We start from the raw sequence: 20986 nt of genomic DNA on the forward strand, positions 1-20986 counted from the left end.
CAATAGTAGCATGGGAAAGTTCCAGACAAACAGTGTCTTAATGTTTAATGATAAATTCAGTTCAGTATTCCAAATGCATTTTCGATTCCAAGCTCTAAACCAATTAAAAATAAATATGGTGATGGTTTTATATTGATAGAATTATTGCTTTTTGGCCTGGCCCATAGCAATAGGCAACCTTTAGGAAAAACACAAATGTATTCATCATATATATAATTTTGCTTTTATACATGATTTTCTGCCATGGAGAACAAAAGTGACTACTAATTCTACAAAATTTAAAAATTCTTGGAAAGCATATTTAAAGATTATTATTTGTTGTTATGCCTAGGCTGAATTTTTTATGGCTTTATAAAATCCTTGAAGACTAACAACGTAACTTCCTAAAAACCAATCTGAATATATGAAGAAATTTGCAGATCAAATGAATAGAATTAATATATTAGCAGTAACACAGTATCAAGTTCTTAAAAAACAGCTACTGAAGATTACTCCTAAATTGCAGCCACATGTATCAAGAACACTAATCATAGTGTTAAATAATTTTATGGAGAGTTTCTCACACTTGTGAATCTCCAGTTTCAACAAAACATCCATCCTTTTACATCAAATGTAAACAGAAGCAGCTTTTCACTGATTTTATGTTAAGATGCCAATTGTTGAGTTTTATTTTTCTGCAAACAGGAAAGCAGTTTCTCTAATTTATGATCATATTTTAACTAGCAGAGACAGTGTTGATAATATGTGACAGCTACTCAGCCATTTTATCTAAAGCAGTGGTAAAAATTAATTAAGCATTCCTGCTGGACCTATTTAGCCACAGCATCACCAACAGAGATGCTGTTTCATAACTACATGACAATATTATTGTATGTGGGTTTTAAAATGTGTTAGGCTACTAAAATTCTTTTTCAAATTCAGCCAGGGATTTTTTAGGAAGTAGTGTCATTTTTATACGAGGTAAAGATAAGAACACTGCAAACGTGTAGAAGCATAAATAATTTGGATCTATGTATTTAAATGGAAGTCCTCCTGCAAATAAACTCATATTCTAATAGTTTACAAAATACAGTTCTAAAAGCCTGTGTCCTGTTACAAGCTCTGTATGCATTTAACCACGTATGGTGCACACTGAAATGAAAGCAAGTGCAGAGGGGACCCCAAGTAGAGCATACACATCAGGCTGTGTAGATCAAGGCCTCAAGTAATAAATTCCTAAATATGCATGTTACTAAACTTGAAAAAACTGCGTATGACATTTCTGGTTCTTTCCAAAAGTACATTTTCTTTGATAGTCTTCCCTACATGGTGTATATGTACACATATATGTAGGTATATGTATATGTATTCAAAGTGATCAACTTTTTAGTCACCTTTGAGAATAAGTCACCTTAGAAACACAATATGTTCAAATACGGTATTTTTGCTACTCACCTGTCTGTTACGTTCATCCATAATCCTTGTAATCTGAATCTTTTTTCTCCCCATAGTCCCCGTTTTTTTTTCTCTCCTTCTTCCTTAAAATTAGGTATTTTTCCCTTCTCTTTTCTTCCTCTTTCCCGTTTCCTCAAAACAAACCTCCTTCTTCAGCACTTGCACTACTCAGTTCACAGTCCCCTGCATCCGTTCCTGCTAAACACAGAAAGGAAATCAAATGTTATTACAAAATTGATAGCTGGATGAAAGCTATTATATGGAGCTGACCAAGCATCCTCATCATAATTATAATGTACAAGTAAATTATAATAAAAATTTACTGCATCTATAAAAAAAGTAATACATAGAGAAATAATAATACAATTCAAAGGCTTCTTTTTATGAACAAACCCACCAATGTATCAGGAAATGAAGGAAAGCACTGAAATGCACATTGCCAAAACTTTAAAGGAATTAGGTATCTCTAGTTTTAAATATCACTCACTGCTCTAATATGAAAAATTACCTAAATCAGAGAGTTAATGAACCTTTCTGTACCTATGTATGCTAAGTAGGCCAGCTAATTCATTTCTGAAGGGAAAACAATCTTGTGTTTTGACAGCAGAGGTGATAATGTCCCTCATTATGCAAATAGGATGGACCTTTATTAAAGTGTTACTTGATATATGAGAGGTGTCAGCTACTTTAAATCCAAAATTTTTAACCTTATTCTTTAAGAATATAGACTGGTGCAAGTATTACCCGAGATACCTGAAGAAAGCACAAGTGAATTTCCCCTCATTTCATGTAAATTCTAAAACGTTCTGATGAATGATTTATAGCTAGCAAACACGTATATCTCTCCTTATAAAAATTCTTGCACCAAAAGACAAGTTAATAGCAGAGTAATAGGGACAGCTGATAATTTAAGAATGTCTTGAAAAATATTTTCACAGTTTTACTAATGCACTGATACTACCTCTCTGAACTTTACAATACTGGTTCCAAAGCTAAGGACAGTGAGATGCAATATATGAAAATATATGATGCAGCACGCATTCCATATTTCACAAAATGTCATGAATCACAAAGTCAATTTCTATCACATGCGAAGCACTTTGAGCAATAAAAGACTCAATAGAAATAGAAGAAAATACAGAAGTTATGTTGTCTAGTGCTCAAGTAAAAGATGCATTTTTTTCCCCTTTTTACCCTTAGTTTATGATATTTTCATATTTACATATTTTGAAGAGAGAAGCAGAGTTCTTTTAAATACAGAAGAGAAAAAAAAGATCTGAATAAGATTAATTTAAAATGATTTTTTAAAGTTTTTGTGTTAGATCCATAGCGTATTAAAAATATTGCCTTGGAAATAAAAACTTAGTAATTTTAAAACAGAGGCTGGTGTTTCCTTAGTTATTTTAAGCTTGTAGTCTCGCAGCCAACCTGATAAATGCTCACAATATGTTACGTAACACTAAGCTGATGTCCTGGCCATTTAATCCATTATTTGGCTCTGATTCAAAGCTACTGAGGTAGAAAAGCTAGACCTCGCTCGTTCTGTCTTCAATTCTGTCTTGATTTTCTTTGCATACATTAAACTTTAAGCTGCTCAAGTGTTTTATTGCTCTAAGAAAAAAAAAAAACAGGTTAACAAATAAGCAGTCAGTCTGAGTTTTCTAACTAGCCACTACGATATAATTAATCTGCTGGACAAAACAGATTTTAAAGTATAATACGTATTACCTTTCTGCACATGAATGTCTTTTTATGTTATTTGCTAGGCATATTTATATATGCCTAAATCATTACCACAGTGCAGAACATGGAACAATTCATATCGCCAATTTAAACAGTGTAAAGGCTGCAACATTTTTTTGCTGCGTTTTACTTGTTTGAAAACAGTTTGGCTTCTCACTGCTTAAAAGGACACAAGGGTGGTTGATCAGATCTACAACAAAAACCAGAAGTCCAAAACTTTGAAATAAATTGATTAAATGTATTTATAAAACTTTTTTTTTTTTTTTTTTTGTCCAAACAAAGCCAGGGGACAGTTTTATCTGACACTCGGTGTTGACAAACAAACCCACTCTATTTTTAGAAACGGTTTTAAATTTCCTTGGACTGGGTTTCTTTCCTGTTTTTCCTATAGCCTTACCTCCGATACAAAGAGCACGTTAGAATGGTGTTTCCCATGCACATGCAGACCCAAAGGGCTCTAACAGGCTTTCTCTGTAGCAGTAAGCCAATACGCTAATCCACAGCAAATGCATATGGAACAACTTCCTTCCCTTTCATTCAGCCGAAGCCAGTGGCACAATCGGCTTACAGCACAACCCTGCCTAAGCTCCTATTCACTCCAAGGTGGAAGGTCAGGGTGGAGAGATTAGAGCAGTGGCGACAGGGTAGCAAGGATGAGAGCTGCTCCACAGATCAAGATGCTGATGCTGAGCGGGTTCAGAAAAATCACTGAGCAGCGAGAAAAACCTACCAGGAAGGACAAAAATCTTAGTGGAAGAGCAATATATTGAGTCTCGAGTCCTTCCCACACACTCATCAGTTCCACATTCAAGACCAGTCTTCAAACAACAAAAGCTTTTATAGATGGTTTATAAAGTCAGAACACTTAAAACTCCCATAATCCACACAAAATGACTTTACAGTAATTTATGTAACACCTGATGAGCAGAACTTTGTTCTTCATCACCTGTACTAATCCACTAACTACATTACTTTTATTTTGAATGGAAAAAATAGATGTTCAGGAAAATAAAATTGAAAGGGAGCCAGGCTGATTTGGTTGCTAAATTTTGTCATACAACCTGAGAGAACCTGAAGGAGAAGACAGAATGTGTTAGGTCATATTTATCCAATGTACAGTTTGCAAAGAAACATAAATTTTCTTCAACAGGCAGTGGGTTAAGTTTTCTTGCATGGATGAGAAACATTTCTCTCCCAATTGCTTTTTGCTTACTCGTCTAATTTGAAATAAAAAATTTCAGTTTTTCTAGAGAATTTATTTCCTTTTTAAAAACAATTTGTTATTTTTACAGCTACTGGAAACAAATTGGGAACGCTGTGGCATTCTCTGTATCTGTCTTTTTTACGCATATACATATATCAACACATACTGCTTCATGTGCTGTTCTTACTATGTGTTCACTATTGTTCTGTTTATTTCATTAATACATATATAAAGCAGATAGCTGGACTGATTACAAGCGAATCAGATGAGTAACCAAGACATCTGATTCAAGGGCATTCAAAGGCTGGTGACTTCCGAGTCAAACAGAATGTAAAGGACTCTAGAAACCAACAAATACCCATGGCTGCTTTAGGACTTCACCAGTGTTCCCAATAATTTTTTGAAAGTTCCTGCAGGATTAAGGTTTACAGTATTAAGTCTTTAAAGTTCCTGTTAACTGATACATTCTATTTCCCTAACACAAATCACACTAGCTAGAAAAGTTGAAGGTACTACAAAAGTCACATAGTACTACAGACTTTCATTATCCAAGAGAATCTAAAAAGGAACATACAATGACTCCAGAAGCTTTGTTGAAGTCACTCTCCACATAAAAGAAACCTTCCAACTTAATGACATGGTTACATGCAAGCAAACTGCACTTAAAGAAACACACAGTTACACGCTATGGTGTTACAGTTTTCAGCATTTTTTCTTTTTGCAAACCCAAACATTACCAAAAAAAAAAAAAAATTATAAATCAGACTGCTTACAAAAAGAGGAACTTCATTTTTGGCGGGCTTCTGTTCACTATATGATTTGGCAGAGGCAGTGGTAGCTGACAGAAGATTGATGTGAGCCTTGAGAAGGGAAAAGAGCTAATGGACAAATGCAGCAGACCACTTGACCGCTGCTGTCTCCCTTTCGTACATTCACACACGGACATATACACCAGCGCGCGCACACACACACACACACACACACACACACACACACACACATGCACACCCACTATCCCTTCTCTGCAACACAGAAGAATCTCGATAGAATGGCAGGAAACACGCACAGAACGGTCAGGGAAGGATATGATGTCAGCAACCACGAACAATAAAAGGTGTAAAGGTGCTTCCTTCCCTAAACTGTTCCAGAAGTGCAAAATGGGAACCAAAACTCTCCACTTCCTTCTCCGAGCAGAACTGTCTGAATCTGCTCTGCTGCAACACCCCAGACAGAGAGTTCTTTGAACAGTCACACCAGGGGCAACGCAGAGTATCAAAACATGAGAGTCAAAATATTTAATTTATAAACAAGAAGGCAGCCAGAGAAAAAACTAAGTTAAAAAGTGCTAGGGTTTGGCATTTTCATGGTTGCTTTACAAAAGAAACAAACTTGTCATAAAGATGTTCCTGTTCCATTAAGCAGCTTGCATTCTGCATGGATTAATTAGGTAAAAACTAAAGAACCGAACCAATTTATCTTTATTAGCCTGATGTAAGGAAGCAAGCAAAAAATGCTGTCCCCATTCTCTTGCCACTCTTATCTTAATAAATAAAAGTAACTTCAAAGTTATATGAAATCTTTTCATGCAAGCCTTTATGTTTACTCAAAAGTTTTGAATCAGATTCCAAATAAAAATCTAAAATGTACTGGGTTAAGAAGACATCAGCTACTTTTCTGATGAAAAATTAACTGCAAAAAACTGCAACATAACCGTGAAAATCCACATATTCAAATAAAATGGTCACTCAAACGTTTTCTGTAAAAGCCCTGACTATGCTCCTTGTGCAAAGACAGTGAAGAAACAGCTGGGCTTAGTGAATCAATAAAGACACTGATCATTTTGGGTCTGTCACCTTGAGCTGGATGAAGTTGAAAGAAATACAGAAAAGGGTGAAAGTAATGATCATCTCTCATGTTATCTGACTGAGATCAGCTGACATTAAAGATAGAATTAGTCCTTCACATTCAATGTGGTTTGGTTGCATGATCATTACAGAGGCACAGTTCGGGCCATTAACAGAAAGGTTATGATAAAATTATATATGTCATCACCACGGCAATACATCAGTAAAGCAGAAACGGCACAATCTACACTATGGTTATCCAGGCAGAAAGCCATGCAACAAATGAATCTGAGTCATCTTAAGGTTTCAAACATCTGTCCACAACACTTTGATTTAGAAATTAAACATAACCTACATTTATGTGTTTTGATCTTATGGGAAGGCTGCCACAAGGAAAGATTGGAAGGGAGTTCATTTTAATCTACTAAATTTAACTCTCAAGAGATCATGCATTTTGCTACAGGAAGTATAAAGCAAACATTTAAGCCATAATGGATATAATCTAACAGATGAAATACTACAGACTACTAGCGAGAGAGTTCTTCAAACTGAAAATGTCTGTACATAAAGAAAATATTTGTTATCTTTAACTACCAGAGCTTATTAATATTTTCATTTATCTAACCTGATTCCTGATTTATGGCATGAGTTTAATTTGTAATGGAGAACAATTCAAGGACAATGAAATTCTGCATCAAGGCAGGAGTAAAATGTTCATAAACTTGAAAACTGCAAAGTCATTCCCTGTATGTAAGTTCTTAATAAAAGTTTTAGAGAAGGTGTGAATCATTTGATCTGAGGTAATATTTCACTAATTTTATTGCCGATTTTGAGAGCAGCTGCTGAACTTGTAAGAGTCTCTATTCCAACTGATAATCCACTTGTTTGTTTGTTTCTTTGTAAAGGATAGCACGATGTATTTAGGTTTAAGTCTGAACTTCAGGAGACACACCTTATTTGCTTTTCACATTTATATTTGAACATTCCTATTATACTAACAATGTAGCAAAGATTTGCAGAAAATTCCTCTCTTTCAGCCAAGCTGCTGTCTGGTAATACCATTATTTGTATGCCTAGGAGAAAGAGGCATGAGAATATCTAGCACTACATTTTTTTGGAATTTGGAGTTAAACAATTCTGAAGGCCAGCTGTAAAAAGACTTCATCTCCCTTGAACCAGAGCACTGTTGTCACTGTAGCTTACAACTCAGATACACTACCAGGTTATCTCACAGAGCAAGAACTTACGCAATGTGGGTGAAAGAGCTATTGTTTTGCAAAGTTGCCCTGAAGAGGTTTTGGTTTTTTGGGTTTTTTTGGGGCAAACTAAGCATCATTGCCAAAATAGTGGAGGAGACGGAACTTTCTGATAGTAGTCCCACTTTATTATGCCACAGACCCTGCTTTTCAAAAGACTGAGCTATCCAGACACCGAGTATCTAGTCCATTGCACCTCTGAATTGAATCTGATCCATGCCTGTATGAAAAGGGAAGGGCTGACTTCACCTTACCTTACAGAGGATGTGCTGAGCGTTGTCCCCCCGGCGTGGCAAAGGAGGCCTTTCTGAATAGTGCATACATGTTAGACCGAACCTGGACATGCTGGTAAAGGTCCACAACAGGAGGCCAAAGGCCTTCCAAGAGATTGTGGAATTTGCCACAGATGGTGAGTCATTCCTTGCAGCGGTGCACCAAAAGAGGAAGCAACCGCCGGCAATCTAGATGAAAACTGATTGCCTGCAGCCCAGCAAGAAGAGATATGTGCCTGCTACGCTTGATGAAGAAAGGAAGACTTGGCTAATTTACAACATTTTTGAAGAATAGATGTAGGAGAATAAATGATTTTCAAAGCAAAGAATGCAAACACTAATGCCTATTTTAAGGAAAGCAATTAAGTGAAATGTTAGTAGACTGAAAAATGCCCATGAACAGTTTTATTTTAAACCTACAATGACTAGCAGGTGATATTTCAGTATCTACCCATCACCCAGTAAAAAAAAAAAGGAAAGCAAATAGTTTGCAGAGAAAGTTTACAGGTTGATAATTAGGTTCATGACGTATCTTTGGCAGCTAGACAGACATAATGGAAGTTTGACCAATAAATATGGAATAGGATCCTTGAAGTGCTTGGTAGACTGGCTCAAGCGTAACAGTTTATTGAATCAGACAAGCTAATAATGCAAGGAAAAAAATAAAGGACTGAAAACTGAATCACCTAATTGGTCTGAAATGGAGACAGTAACTAGGAATGGGAACCTGTCTGAAATTGGAGTAGGGAAATTGGACCACTGCAATTTCAGCTAGGAGTCTTGATCGTTTTCAGCTAATAATTTGATTGGATTGCATTATTGTTAATAGATGTGCAATAAGTATCAGAAAAGGTGTTTTACAAATTCAGTCTGCCACTCACTGAGCTGAAGGAGAAGAGGAAGCATTTCAGTGGTCAACAAGGTATGATATAGCAGCCTGTGTGTTGAAAAGGTGTCTTGGAACTACTCTGATCTTGGTCTACCTGTATTTAAAGACATCTTTCATACTGGCTAAGATGGTACTAGTCCTATGGACAAAGGACTTTGGAGAGTGTTGGCTTATTACAGGAAAAGTCCAAGATCTCTAGAGTTAAGTCATTGCATCACCTGAAAGCAGTCTCTGGCTGTGGTTAGATGTAGATTTACAGATTTGTTACTAGTGCTTGTATGTGAGGAAGTCTGTGGTGAGGAACATAAATCCCCACACTGGCTTTTAAGAATCAGGGGACAATTCCAGGTATTATGGGAAAAAGTACTGCAATATCAAATCATAGTCTGGACCTGGGCACAAATGCTTGGTAATGCCAATACCAGTGGCAGACAATTTTAGATTGCTCTCTATTGAAGAAAGTAAGGATTGATTCTCAGAAGGATTGTTACCAGGAAAAATATTTGATTACTTTCTGCTTATAATTTGCTGAATTGCAGAAATGCAAGGAAGCTGGGTACGTGCACTTAGGCAAGAAAGCTGGAGACAGCAATGTCTGAACCATGGTCAATGATCTGTCTTGAAGCAATAGGGAGAGTAGATGGAGAAGAGGATTATATTTTGGGTAAAATGCGTGGACTTGTTCAGATCTACACAGATCTGGTCTCCTTCATCTTCATCCAACAAGCTCCAGAAGAATTTTATACATTCTGACCCAGGAATGTCAGAATACAGCAAAGAACTTTGTGAGTTATTATTTTATGATTTTTGACCATGAAGAGAAAATGAAAATGGAGAGACATTGGGAGAGAGCTCAGTTATAGAAAATACAAGGAGTAGACCCCTGAAGTAGAACCCACACAGAGACTTGGCTTTGGAGTTACTGCTGATGGGAGAAGGAACTTAGACACTAATACTTGACAAATGACATAAATTCTCAAGTCTTGCTACATTTAGAGATACAAGAAATCTTTGTAAACCAACAGTATCAAGGAAATATTTGAGTCACTTGTCAGATTCCCTGCCCTAATGGAAACATTCTGTAATACCCTGAATTTGACCAGCTATTCAAGCCAAAAGGTGGCAATATCTCTTAAGCATATGCTCTAACATGGTTCAGCTCCCTACCAGAGAACTGAAGAAATCAGTCTTGAAAGACTTCAGGCAGGTGTCCCTGAGCCACAGAAATTCCTCAAAATCTGACCAATCTTGGGAGATAGATGGAAGCTGTATGTCCCAGTCTCTCAAGCTAAATTTGAGTAGCTTGCTGGGTAGTTTGCTATTCTACTTAAGCTTGAAAATTTTGATTCTGTATGGACTGACTAACCTGAGATCTATTTATTTCTTTATTTTCCACCAATATCTCTTTATATGATGCAACCAGTCACCCAAAGCAATCGCTGACTTGTCAAAGATGGACTGAGTCTCAGGCAGATATGATTTTAAATCCGGAGAATACCACTGATTTCTGTGTAGCTACTCCTTTCTACTGATGTGAACATGAGAACAGATCCATCATTATTACTGAAAAAGAAGTTAGACAAACTTTGTAAGCAGAGTTAGTATCTAATATAGATTAACCGACTTGGAAAAAACAAATTGCCTTTATGGGGTACAAGCCCTTCCCTGGATGCTCACTGTACCCAAAACTCATCCTTTTTACCAGCTCTAGAAGCTGGTCTAGTGAGATAGATTACCTCTGCCTAGAAACTGTTATTTGTGGTGTTAGACCATCTCAGCTACAATTATACTACCACAGAAAGATGCTTTTCCTACAACATAGACCTAAACATCTAACTTTCATATTTAAGTACCTTTGTTAGTTTTCTAAAGCAACCTCAGATCAGCACATTCTTCATCTAGCATCCTTCATTTCTTAGGAATGATTAGATATAGAGATGTTCTGCTTCTGCCTTTTGTACACCCAGTTCTAGAAACACACCTTTTCCCCTTTAATTCCTGGCTTTCCCAGAAATATCAAGAATTAAAACAGTTCTTCTGAAATGTAAAATAGACTGCACAACATGCTGGAGAGCCGCTGAGCTGCTAATTGTTCATTCATTCTGTGCAAATGTTAATATAAATATGAGTATAAAAACTATAACACTCCCTAAGCTCAACTGCTTGCCCAGGGACAGCTGCAGGCTTAAAATGAGGAGGAAGAAGGGGAGGAAAAAAAAAAAGGTAAGGGAAATATATCAATCTTCCCAATGACCATCCCAATGACCATGACAGCTGAAAAGTCTACATTAATGCTTCCAATCCCACTTAGACATTTTTTTTTTCCCAAGGACAAAAGGAGATGAAATATATGTCAGGTACATAATAAGGCTAATAAAAAAAAAAAAAAAAAGAACACACCTGTATTTCACTGAATAGGGGTGAAGAACTGCCTCTGTCTGTGAAATATATGTCTTTTTTTAATGGCAAGCTCATAAATTAGGACAGGTTGCTGCTTTTAAATATACAAAATACACACAATTTAAGTAGAAACACACAAACTCACAATACATCTGTTCTAAACAAAGGAAAAAAGTACAGTGGCAGTATAGCAAAGAAGCACTTACACTGTGATTACAGAGATCTGATAACTCTTACAAGCCACGTGATAGGGAATAAACCTTGCACATACATTGTCTGGTGCCTCCTGACTGGAATTTTGCATGTTCAGGATGAAGCATCTGTTAGAAAAATGGAGAGTTCTGACTACCAAGAAATAAAGCACAGGGCCGTATCTGCTAGCGTTAGCACACCATCACTTATGTGCTGAAGCTACCTGCTTTCTACCCCCTGGCTGTATCTTGACAAGAGGCATCTCTCTACACTGGAAGATCCAAATGGATTCCCACTGGCTTGGAACTAGAAAAAAAGCATAAATGGACAAGTCTATAAGAAAGGAAAGATAACATGGAATTAGCTATGAGGGAGAAAATAGAAAGAGATGCCTTGTGGGAGAAGAAACAGTCAAGGTGCCTGAAAAAACTGACTGTTGAGGAAGGAATTTTCTGTTCTGGCTTAGCTGGGATACTCGACAGATTTTTCTTCTCATTGGTGGTGGACAAAGGGGCAAGCGATAGATACATTTCTGTTAACAATATTCAGATGAGAAAAGAGAAAGAGAATGGAGAAAAGTAAGATAGACAGCACACTGAGGAGTTACGCTTTGATATGATACAGGGCTAAGAGAGCTGCACTTTAGATACTAAAGATCTATCTTGAATCAGTTACAAAGACATAAATAGCCCCATCTAATTTAGTGTGCTGTTCAACCACATCATAGTTCACACTCAGTTTTTGAAAACTGTATTAGGTAACTAATTCATACTTTCCACATGAGGATTTGTTCTTCTACTTTTTCACAGAATTGGAGTCGAACAGCTCTCACCTCAAGACCTGTAAAAGCAAATTTTCTACTGAAATGGAAAGTGTTTACCACAGAGGTGCACCTACCACTGTCTATAACTACAAAAGCCACAAGTGAGCATCACACTCTGCCTACTGAACCTCAGCTGTAACCACTCCATTAGCACATGCAGCTGGATTTATTTATTTTATTTCTTACACGTACAAAAGACATTGCATTTGGCAATGCAATACATCCTTGACAAATATCAGAAGAAAACAGATATATAAAATGTGCTTAATCTGCAGAGAGAAATACAGTGCAATTTGCTTGATACTCTCCATTCTATCTTGAATGAGCATTTTTTTTTTCTAAAAGAAACATTGCCAGCATTGCTCATTTTATTATTGTCCTAGAAGCATGCTGAAAATACAAAACATAATCAATACAAAGATACATTAGCTAAATCTTTCTGTGGCCTTGAATGTACATTATGTTTTCTGAGAAGTGGCACTTTTCGAGCTCTATTGATATGCAAGGTGATTTCTGACAAAAAACAGTCTCAGAAACAGCTGCGGCAAAATTTGCAGGCAGCATAGGGTAAGGAATTGAATCTAAGGTTGGGAGGCAGATACGGCTGACTTCTGGTCCCTTTTCTGCCAAAAATACTTCAGGCCACTTTCATTTTTTACTCAGTTTCACTGTTGGAAACCTGGGGATAAGAATCCTGGGGATTTGTTCATGCAAACGTTCTGTGAAGTGAGTCGGTGAATATTTATCACACAACAGAGAAATTCTGAGGGCTTTTGGTAAATATGCTCTAATTCTCACCTGGCACCGTGAGTATGTAAACAAATAGAGAAGATAATTTAACAGATTTAAAAAAAGTATGAAAGTAATGTTATGATCATAAAATTATTAATGTCTGTGTTTAAAATAACTGATTTCAAAGGTTTATAATTATCTTGTATATCTAAAGCATTTATATACACGTTGTTCTAGCACTATAGCCCTGTATGCTAATGTATATCTTCTTGAAATAAAGATATTTGACAGTACTGTCATATAAGGTCCAACATGGTACACAGCAGATTCATCAATTTCCTGTTTCTTACCCTCGCTCTCTTACAGCATCCTAATCAACCTAATTAAAGCTTCGTTCATTTGAAACCTCAGATGACAATTTGTTTAACTCTATCCCACTGTGGTCTTTTTATAAAGAGAATTAAATTTGATCTTCTGACAGCAATTATTAAATGATCCCAACTGGCCCCAATTAAGACACATGGCTCACAGGCCTCAAAATCCAATAAAGTGCCAAGCCCTCTCTTTCACTTGTACATCTTCCTTTACCTTGCTTTATTTTCTTAAAGCTAATTAAGCTCGTTTTATGAAGTGGAGCTGAATGTCGTTGTGTGGACTCATTCCAGATACAACGCATCAATTGGCTTTTACAGACACACTGAAGTAGGGACAACATGCACAGAAGGGTGATGATCCCTTCTGAAGCCAACCCTTCCCGGATTCAATTCACCTAGCTTTAATGCCTCTCACTGTGCCGCACATGACCTACATATGCTTACTTTTAAAACACTGCCTACAATGAGCAGTGATTGGAGAAATACATTAAATATCTGTGGTATGAGTTCTGCACCGCTTACCATCCTCCTTATAGTAATACATCTCTTCTTTAAACACTTATCATCTCTTCATTTCAGAAACTCAAAGAGATGCGACTTGTGCAACTTCTGAGGTTAACCTTTTTTTTACCTTTAACTTCTGCTCTAATTTTTCCACACATGTTCAGTAGTATGCTGCGAAGAAATGTTCCCATGATTTCATGTAAAGGCAGGTAGCCCCAGGATTTGGAACTCATTGATTGTGTGGTACTCCAGGGAAACAGCTGAATTAAAACCAGCCTCATGAGACTGAAGTAGCTTCCATACACATCTGGCTCTTCTTATTCTAAACTCTAACACCTGCCTGGAAATTTAACCCCCCATCTTTTCTCTGAAGAACAAATGGGACAGATTTATCTACTGCCATTTGGTTTAGGTCAACGCTGAGCTGTGTGGTGTTCTGCTAAATTAATTGCAATGTAATTGATATTGTTTGACACAGTTTTTGAAAAGATGATGCTCCACCCATTTTAAGATCAGACTGCTCTCTCTGTATTAAAAATGCATAAGATTTCGTATTTCTGCACATTCACCCTCAGTACAGCTTTGAGTAAAAATATTAAAACACAGCACATATTTTCTATCTCAATATTTCTAATGAATTGCTGTACAAAATAAGATTACGTGCACAATCATCATCAAGAGAGTAAGTAACAAGTAAAAAAAGCTCAAAGCAATACAACTTGCGCTGTGGTGAATGTTTTCTATATTTCTTTAACTTACATACTGAAAAAAATGTAAGCACGATATTCCTTAAACACAAAAAAAAAATTACAGAAAGACACTAAATTTCAGTGCAACATTTTCTTGACTAGCAGGAAGATGTGCAAGTTTATGTAAAACATAATTAGACACATTTCCTGTCCAGCTGGGAAACGTACTTTTCTTTGTAAAAATTTTAAAAATTAAAGTTATGCCAACTACTTCTCAAAAAGTAAATTTCTTTATAAAGAACTTGTAAATGCTGCATTTAGGAATTAAAAAAAATATTGACTTCAAAAGGCAGGCAACAGTTTTAATCCCAGAAATGCTATATGACTATGGTAAATTTGAACTGTAACAGGCAATAACAGTCCACAGAGAATTTCTAATAGCACAACGAAATTTCTGAAGATTACAGAAGATTTCAGTATATTGTGCCGCAAATGATCGCTCATTGTATTCTAATAATCCCATAAAAAATGTTAATTTTAGATCATTCTTTTGCTAAAAACAGCAAACGCCGTTAACAGATTTAGTGCAAAGAGCTGAAAATATCCTCTGGAAAAAAATCTGTACAGAAATCAGATCAACCCAAATCCTGCCATTACTCAGCACTGCAGTGACGTGCAGATGTTTGTAGTGGTTTAAGGAGCCAGCGGGGGCTGGAAACTCTACATACTCAACTCCAACATGATTGCAATTGAACCTCATCAAAGTAAGAGCTCATAATTTGTCACAGAAAACAGCCAATTAACATATGTTAGAAAAAGGCTCCCATAAAGATAATATATGATTAAAGATCCAATGCAGCTGTCACAAATCAAAATTCTGCATTTTAAAAAGAAATATCAGTCTGGGTTTCTGAATGTTTACATCGATAATGGATATTATATTTTAAAAAAACTACAGAAAAAAAAAAAAACCCACGCCCCTAACTGTAGTATTTCCTCCAGGTTTGGAGTTATATTTCCCCCAGGTTTGGAGTTACAGCTTAGGGAGATCCGGGTGCTAAAGCACTATTTACTGTTCTGACTGTTGTGCTGTAAATAGTTAAGACCCTTGCCAAAACACAACTGTTGTTTTGTTTTAGTGCTATTTTAAAAGACAGACCTTCACTGTGAGTGAGGTGGCCTTCATGGATGCACTTTGTTGTCAAGACATTCCTCTGAAAACACAGCATGTCCTTATTGCTACAAAAAATACAGTACTGTGGAACCGTGCACTATAGCCCCAGGGCCAGCGCTGTGATCCCAGAAATTCAAATGCGGGGCCGTAAGTAAAACTGCGCTGCAGCCAGCTCCATTATTTCACATTTACATTGGTGAAAATGAGCGTAGCCTGCAACCATCCTTTAAATAAATACATTGATTAAAAATAGTTTTCACATATACATGCACGGAAAATTAAGCCTGTTGCTTTATTAACACAGAACCCTGACTGTGATGATTATTCTGTACAATAATCTTTACTCCTTATATTTTGCACAGCAATATTTTAATTACTGAAACACTGCATAATTAAGCTGCTATTTTTTACAACCATTATGCATTTTTCTTCCTGCTATCATTTAGGATCAGTAAACCGAAGCGATTTGAATAGCACCTTGTTTGTATGTGTGTGCATATGTGAGCGTGTGTGTCCTTGTCTTGACATCGTGTTGTAAAAGGAAGTGCTTCCTCTTTTCTGTTTGAAAGATACCCAAGAAAAACAAAGTTTTGAAACGCAGTAGTCTGACTGGACATTAGTCAATGTATTTTTAAAAACGCTTTAACTCCTATTCAGTCAAATATAATCTTATGTTGATGGATAAAAGCAGTGTCAAATTTTAATCAGTGTTAACAGAGAATAATATATACTGGAGCTGGTATTCTCCAGAAGCGGTGTGTGATGATTTTAAAGGGTCTTTGCTCCCCTTTAAAGTCCTGCAATGATTGTGAAATGCTGTTTCCATTAATGCTAGAGGCTGCAGTTTGTGTCATCAGCGCAAAGTTAATTCTCTTAGAACAGCACTTATAACACTGGTACTGAAGAAGCATCTGTCGACTTTAAAGCTATGGTTTCAAAAGCCCTGGAAAAGCACAGACTTTTGAACATGCTAAAACTTAATATGTCGAGAGGTCAAAAGGAAAACTTAAGTGTTTAAAGCCACTCATGTGGGTTAAGACTGTCTCAAAAAGATCAAAAGCGCTGAACATGGCTGGCCCATTTACATGGAGTAAAAATTCCTAATGTTCTTGAATATTCTTCACTATGTTACAGTGAGATTAAAAAATAATAATGATGAATCACTGTCCCTTTTAACAAAACACTGTGAATAATGTTAAGGTTATGCTGCGGTTTTGTTTTTTTTTTTTTTTTTTTCTCAGGGGTGTGTTCATTGATTCCCAAGCAATCAGTAACATTTTTGATTAAGATCTCAGAAATAGCTGAAAATCCCAAGGCTTCTCTACTATTGAAACTTCCCATGTCTTTGGCTGTCCCCAACTAATGACAGTAAACTATGCAGCCCCAAGCTAAAGAGATTAATTTCCATTTTGCAATGAATAGACAAAAAAGACTGGACAAAATCTTTCCAAATCAACTATGTTGCTATGTCTTAAAGAAAATATACTTTTGGCCCTAGAGGTAGAGTGAGATGAGAATAATAAAATTCAAGGTGCAAAACAAGTAGTACTTAAGAGAATATTCAAATGAGAACTGTATTTTTTTTTCTTACAGGTTTGGGTTTTTTTTTTAGAATAAGACTACATGTTTTGGATAAGCCAGCTTCAACATTTAATATTTATTCCTGATAATAAATCTGCTTTAAAATACTGCTGCTAAGAGTAACAGCAGAAAAAAAGTTCTTCATTGTAAGGAAATACTGTGTCAGAGCGATTTCCTATTCTGTAAACTTAAATTTCCTCTCTTCATAGGTAAAATCAGATAATTTTACAATTAGATCATGCATAAACGACAAGTATCAGTCCACTGCTATTAGGCAACATATTTTCCAAGCATAATCATCGAATTGGCCTGCTGTTTACTTATCACAATATCTCTAGGTAAGAAATCTCCAGCATTCTTTTTTTTTTTAACTTCAGATATAACAAATTAGGCACGACGAAATACTTTAAAGACGTTCTTCCTCCCATCTATCCATGTTGTGCTGCAAAAGTGAAAACCATGTGAGTCACTAACGGCTTCTACTAAATGGAAATGTCAATGGTATGTCATAACCTAATTCTAAATGTTATAGGGTTTTTTTACAATTATTTAAAAAAAAATCTGATTGTAGAGCTTGGAAACAGAGTTCCTGAAAACAGTATCCCACTTTCTGATTGCTCCTGTGCATATGGAAGTTAGCAGCAATTTTTCTGTTTAATAGTAGCACCGAGACTTTGGAAAAAAAGTTGGGGATATGGTATTAAATGTCCAAGACCACTCTAGTATCAAGGCTGTAGACTCTTTATGGTCTTACCCACACATCTCTATGGCATTATCCTGTTTAAATAAAGGAAAAGTATGCTGATGCTTCTCAGTCTCTCTGATGAGTCCAGTGGGTGGTTCTGGAGAGGAGAGATGAGTTACCACGATGTGGAAGGCTCTAAATCCTCATAGGCTACTGCAGTGCTATACAGTAACAAAGCATCATCACAGTGAAGCATAAAACTTTCAATGCAAAGTAATAATATTATTGTTAATAATTATTATTATTATTAATAAAGACTCTGTACCAGTCATGTTAATACAGAGGTGTGAGTCCTGTGTGTTACCCAGAGATGACCACTGAGCAATCAAAGGATCCATTTTGCAATTTTGTGTAAAACCACAGAACGTGTTGAATATGTCCAAGTATAAATTAGGAACTTTAGCGGCAACTACAGCTTTCGCTGTTAAAATTTCTAAATTACTGAAAACTTAAGGGATACTTTCAAGTCATTTTAATCATCCAACATTTTCCCATACCAGCTCATGGATTTGCTTTTCAACGCCAGCAGCCTGAGACAAGAACAAACTGATTTATAGCCCATGTTAGAGGAGCTTGCTGCTCAGTTGTCATTTTTTTCTTGGCTCCAGTAGATGGAAGCAACTCTCTTGCTGGGTTTTAAGTTTAGTGTGGTTTTGGGGCTGCTTTTTAGGCCAAAATCTTTATTTTTTTATTTATTTTGTTGTCTGTTGATCCTTTGATGTTAGATTCCCAGATAATTTGTTCCAGTTCCCAGAGCAGTTTCTTCAGATGAGAGCCATGCGTTCGTAAGCCTGTAGCTCCTGCTGAAACCTCTTGCAGGGATAAACAGAGCCTGTAGCAAATCTACATGAGCTTGTTTCTGGAAACCCCACTGCTGCATGGTTCTGCTGAAATAACCACTGACAAGACACAGGGAAGAAACTGTTTGTGGTATGGATTCAGGTGTGTACAGGCTGGCAGTTATCAGTCTTACAATACAGAACCTTGTCTATTAAAAAACCATGGAAACATGACATCCTGCATTCTCTTGCTATTTTGGTTAAGCCAGTGCATGTCTTGTTTTCCTTCACTGATCAAATAAATATGCTGATCGTGACATTCAGCATCACGCCCATGGTAGGCAGGTGTTAGAGGATTTCGAGTACAGGGTTTCAGGACCACAGGCCACTCTGCTCAGCCTGGCTTGTCTGACAAAAAACAAGAGCAGCAAAAGTGTTTGACGCTACCTGGAGCAGATCCTAAGCATTCCTTCAAGATTAAGCAGGCTTTGCACCTGCCACAGACAAAGCATATTCCATATCAGGATAGATATGCGTACAGGAGAGCAGTAATATTTGCCTCTGCTTCCTCAGCCCCGTAAATCAGTGCCATGCTCTTCTGCCCTGTAAGGCTGAGATTAGATGTTCATCTTTTTAAAGACTTGACGCCTTCAATTAAAGAGGTGTCATCTACTCCTAACCTGTACGGCAGGAGACACTTCCCTGAGTCGCTGCAGTCAGACCAGCATGTGATGGGATCCTGTTGATTCTCAGAAGCTAATCAGGGTCAAGCTGGGCCAGATTCTTTAGGACAGGGACAGTCTCTTCCTATAAGCATCTCTGGTACAAAAAGTAACAGGTAAGATAATGGGCCTTCAGTCAAAACTGGAACATCAGGATATTGCTGAACTCTTCTATGTATTTAACTGCAGTATACAAAAGACCTCCAAACATGCGCAGGTAATACACGGTTAGAGAGATTTCAACCGATGGTGTTTTGAAGGAACTATGCTAACAGAAAAGAGCGTGTTAGAAATGAATTGCAAAATCAAGATCCTGATCACTGAGAACATTAAAGATTACACGAAAATCTTTACAGAATGAATTATGCCTAATTCCTGGCCACATTCCATCTTTGATCGTTCCTCTGCCCATATAAAGTCTAATGCAGTTGAAGAAGGCTTCCTTTGCTTTTTGGTTTGGACAGATTTGGCGATGTTTTGTTTTGTTAGAACTGTTAGCTTTTCACTGTGGCTCTGCTTTCAGAGTCAGGTGAACTGATCATGTTCCTTGCTTATATTTTGCCTTCAATGGGTTGTATAGAGGCCTATTTCACACTATACAATTGAAAGCTTTTTTATTAATAGGAATTTCATCATGTCTGAAGTGAGCAAAGTCTTTTTCTCATATCACATTTTCCCGAGAAGTAACACAGAAAGAAAAATACAAATAAGAACTTCCTTTCAAAATAATGAAAATTAATGAAGACATGAATATTTTGCATCCTAAAACCCCCCAATGAAATTAATATCTACATTTCATCTTCTCAAATATAATTGATTGCAACATGGAGGTTTTGGAAATACCTTCTTACGGACTACTGTAACAATGCCATGAAAGAAAACAGTGGACTAAACCTAGAGGAATGCTAACAAGTCTTGAATGTTGTCTGAATATACTGAACCGAACCGATAATCTTTCTTAACAATCATATGGTATATGTGGGTACAACTAATAAATCAGACAAAGAACAGCTTCATATCAGGGTAGCTCTGATCACAACAGCAGAAACACACATTCCTGTAAAAGTTGTAATAGCCTACCTATATTTTTCCCTGCATTAGTTTAGATACGGAGTGACAGAGATCAAACTAGTGGACATAAATCAGTCTTGAACAGGCCAAGGGGTGAATTGTGACAAAGTTCTTAGGGTGGGGAGATCCTTCTGCATATAATTTTTTATAAAATTATTACTAATATTTTTAAATAAGGTCAACTTTCCCTTTTTGGAAACTAGTTTTAGTATCCACTGTTTTCAGTAACCCATTTCTAAGCGTGTTACAGTTGTCACAGAAATCAAGTATCTTAAGAAAAATTGTATTAGTGGTATTTTCAACCAGATCTATGGGAAATTTGATAGACTTTTTTGATAGACCAGGCAGTAGCCTGTTTTTTTATTTAATTTTAATAAGGTTACATCAGTGATTATATTTCATTGCAAACATAGAGCTTGTTTCTTAACAAACTGATGCTCCAATTTCATGTTAACCTTGAACACTTGAAGATGTCAATCTCAGTATTTGGTGGAAAATTTTTAGAATGGACAAATTCCAGTGTCAGAAAAAAAAGGGGGGGGGGGGGGGGGGGGGGGA

The 20986-nt window shown here is 36.6% G+C and overlaps 1 protein-coding gene across 12 annotated transcripts in view; it reads right to left on the reverse strand.

Annotated features, from left to right (window-relative positions):
* The window catches only part of MEF2C (myocyte enhancer factor 2C), a 141770-nt gene that overhangs the window by 79047 nt on the left and 41737 nt on the right, over positions 1–20986 (reverse strand). For 11 of the 12 annotated variants that reach the window (XM_026866542.1, XM_026866547.1, XM_026866552.1 and 8 more), the window contains one exon: positions 1435–1632. In XM_026866542.1, coding sequence (XP_026722343.1) covers positions 1435–1488 — 54 coding nt within the window. In that variant the 5' untranslated portion in view covers positions 1489–1632. The remainder of the gene's footprint in view (positions 1–1434; positions 1633–20986) is intronic. The other variant, XM_026866544.1, reaches the window with a different exon arrangement.

Source organism: Athene cunicularia (assembly GCF_003259725.1).
Source record: "Athene cunicularia isolate RWA chromosome Z unlocalized genomic scaffold, athCun1 chrZ_part3, whole genome shotgun sequence".
In the NCBI taxonomy this organism is placed as follows: Eukaryota; Metazoa; Chordata; class Aves; order Strigiformes; family Strigidae; genus Athene; species Athene cunicularia.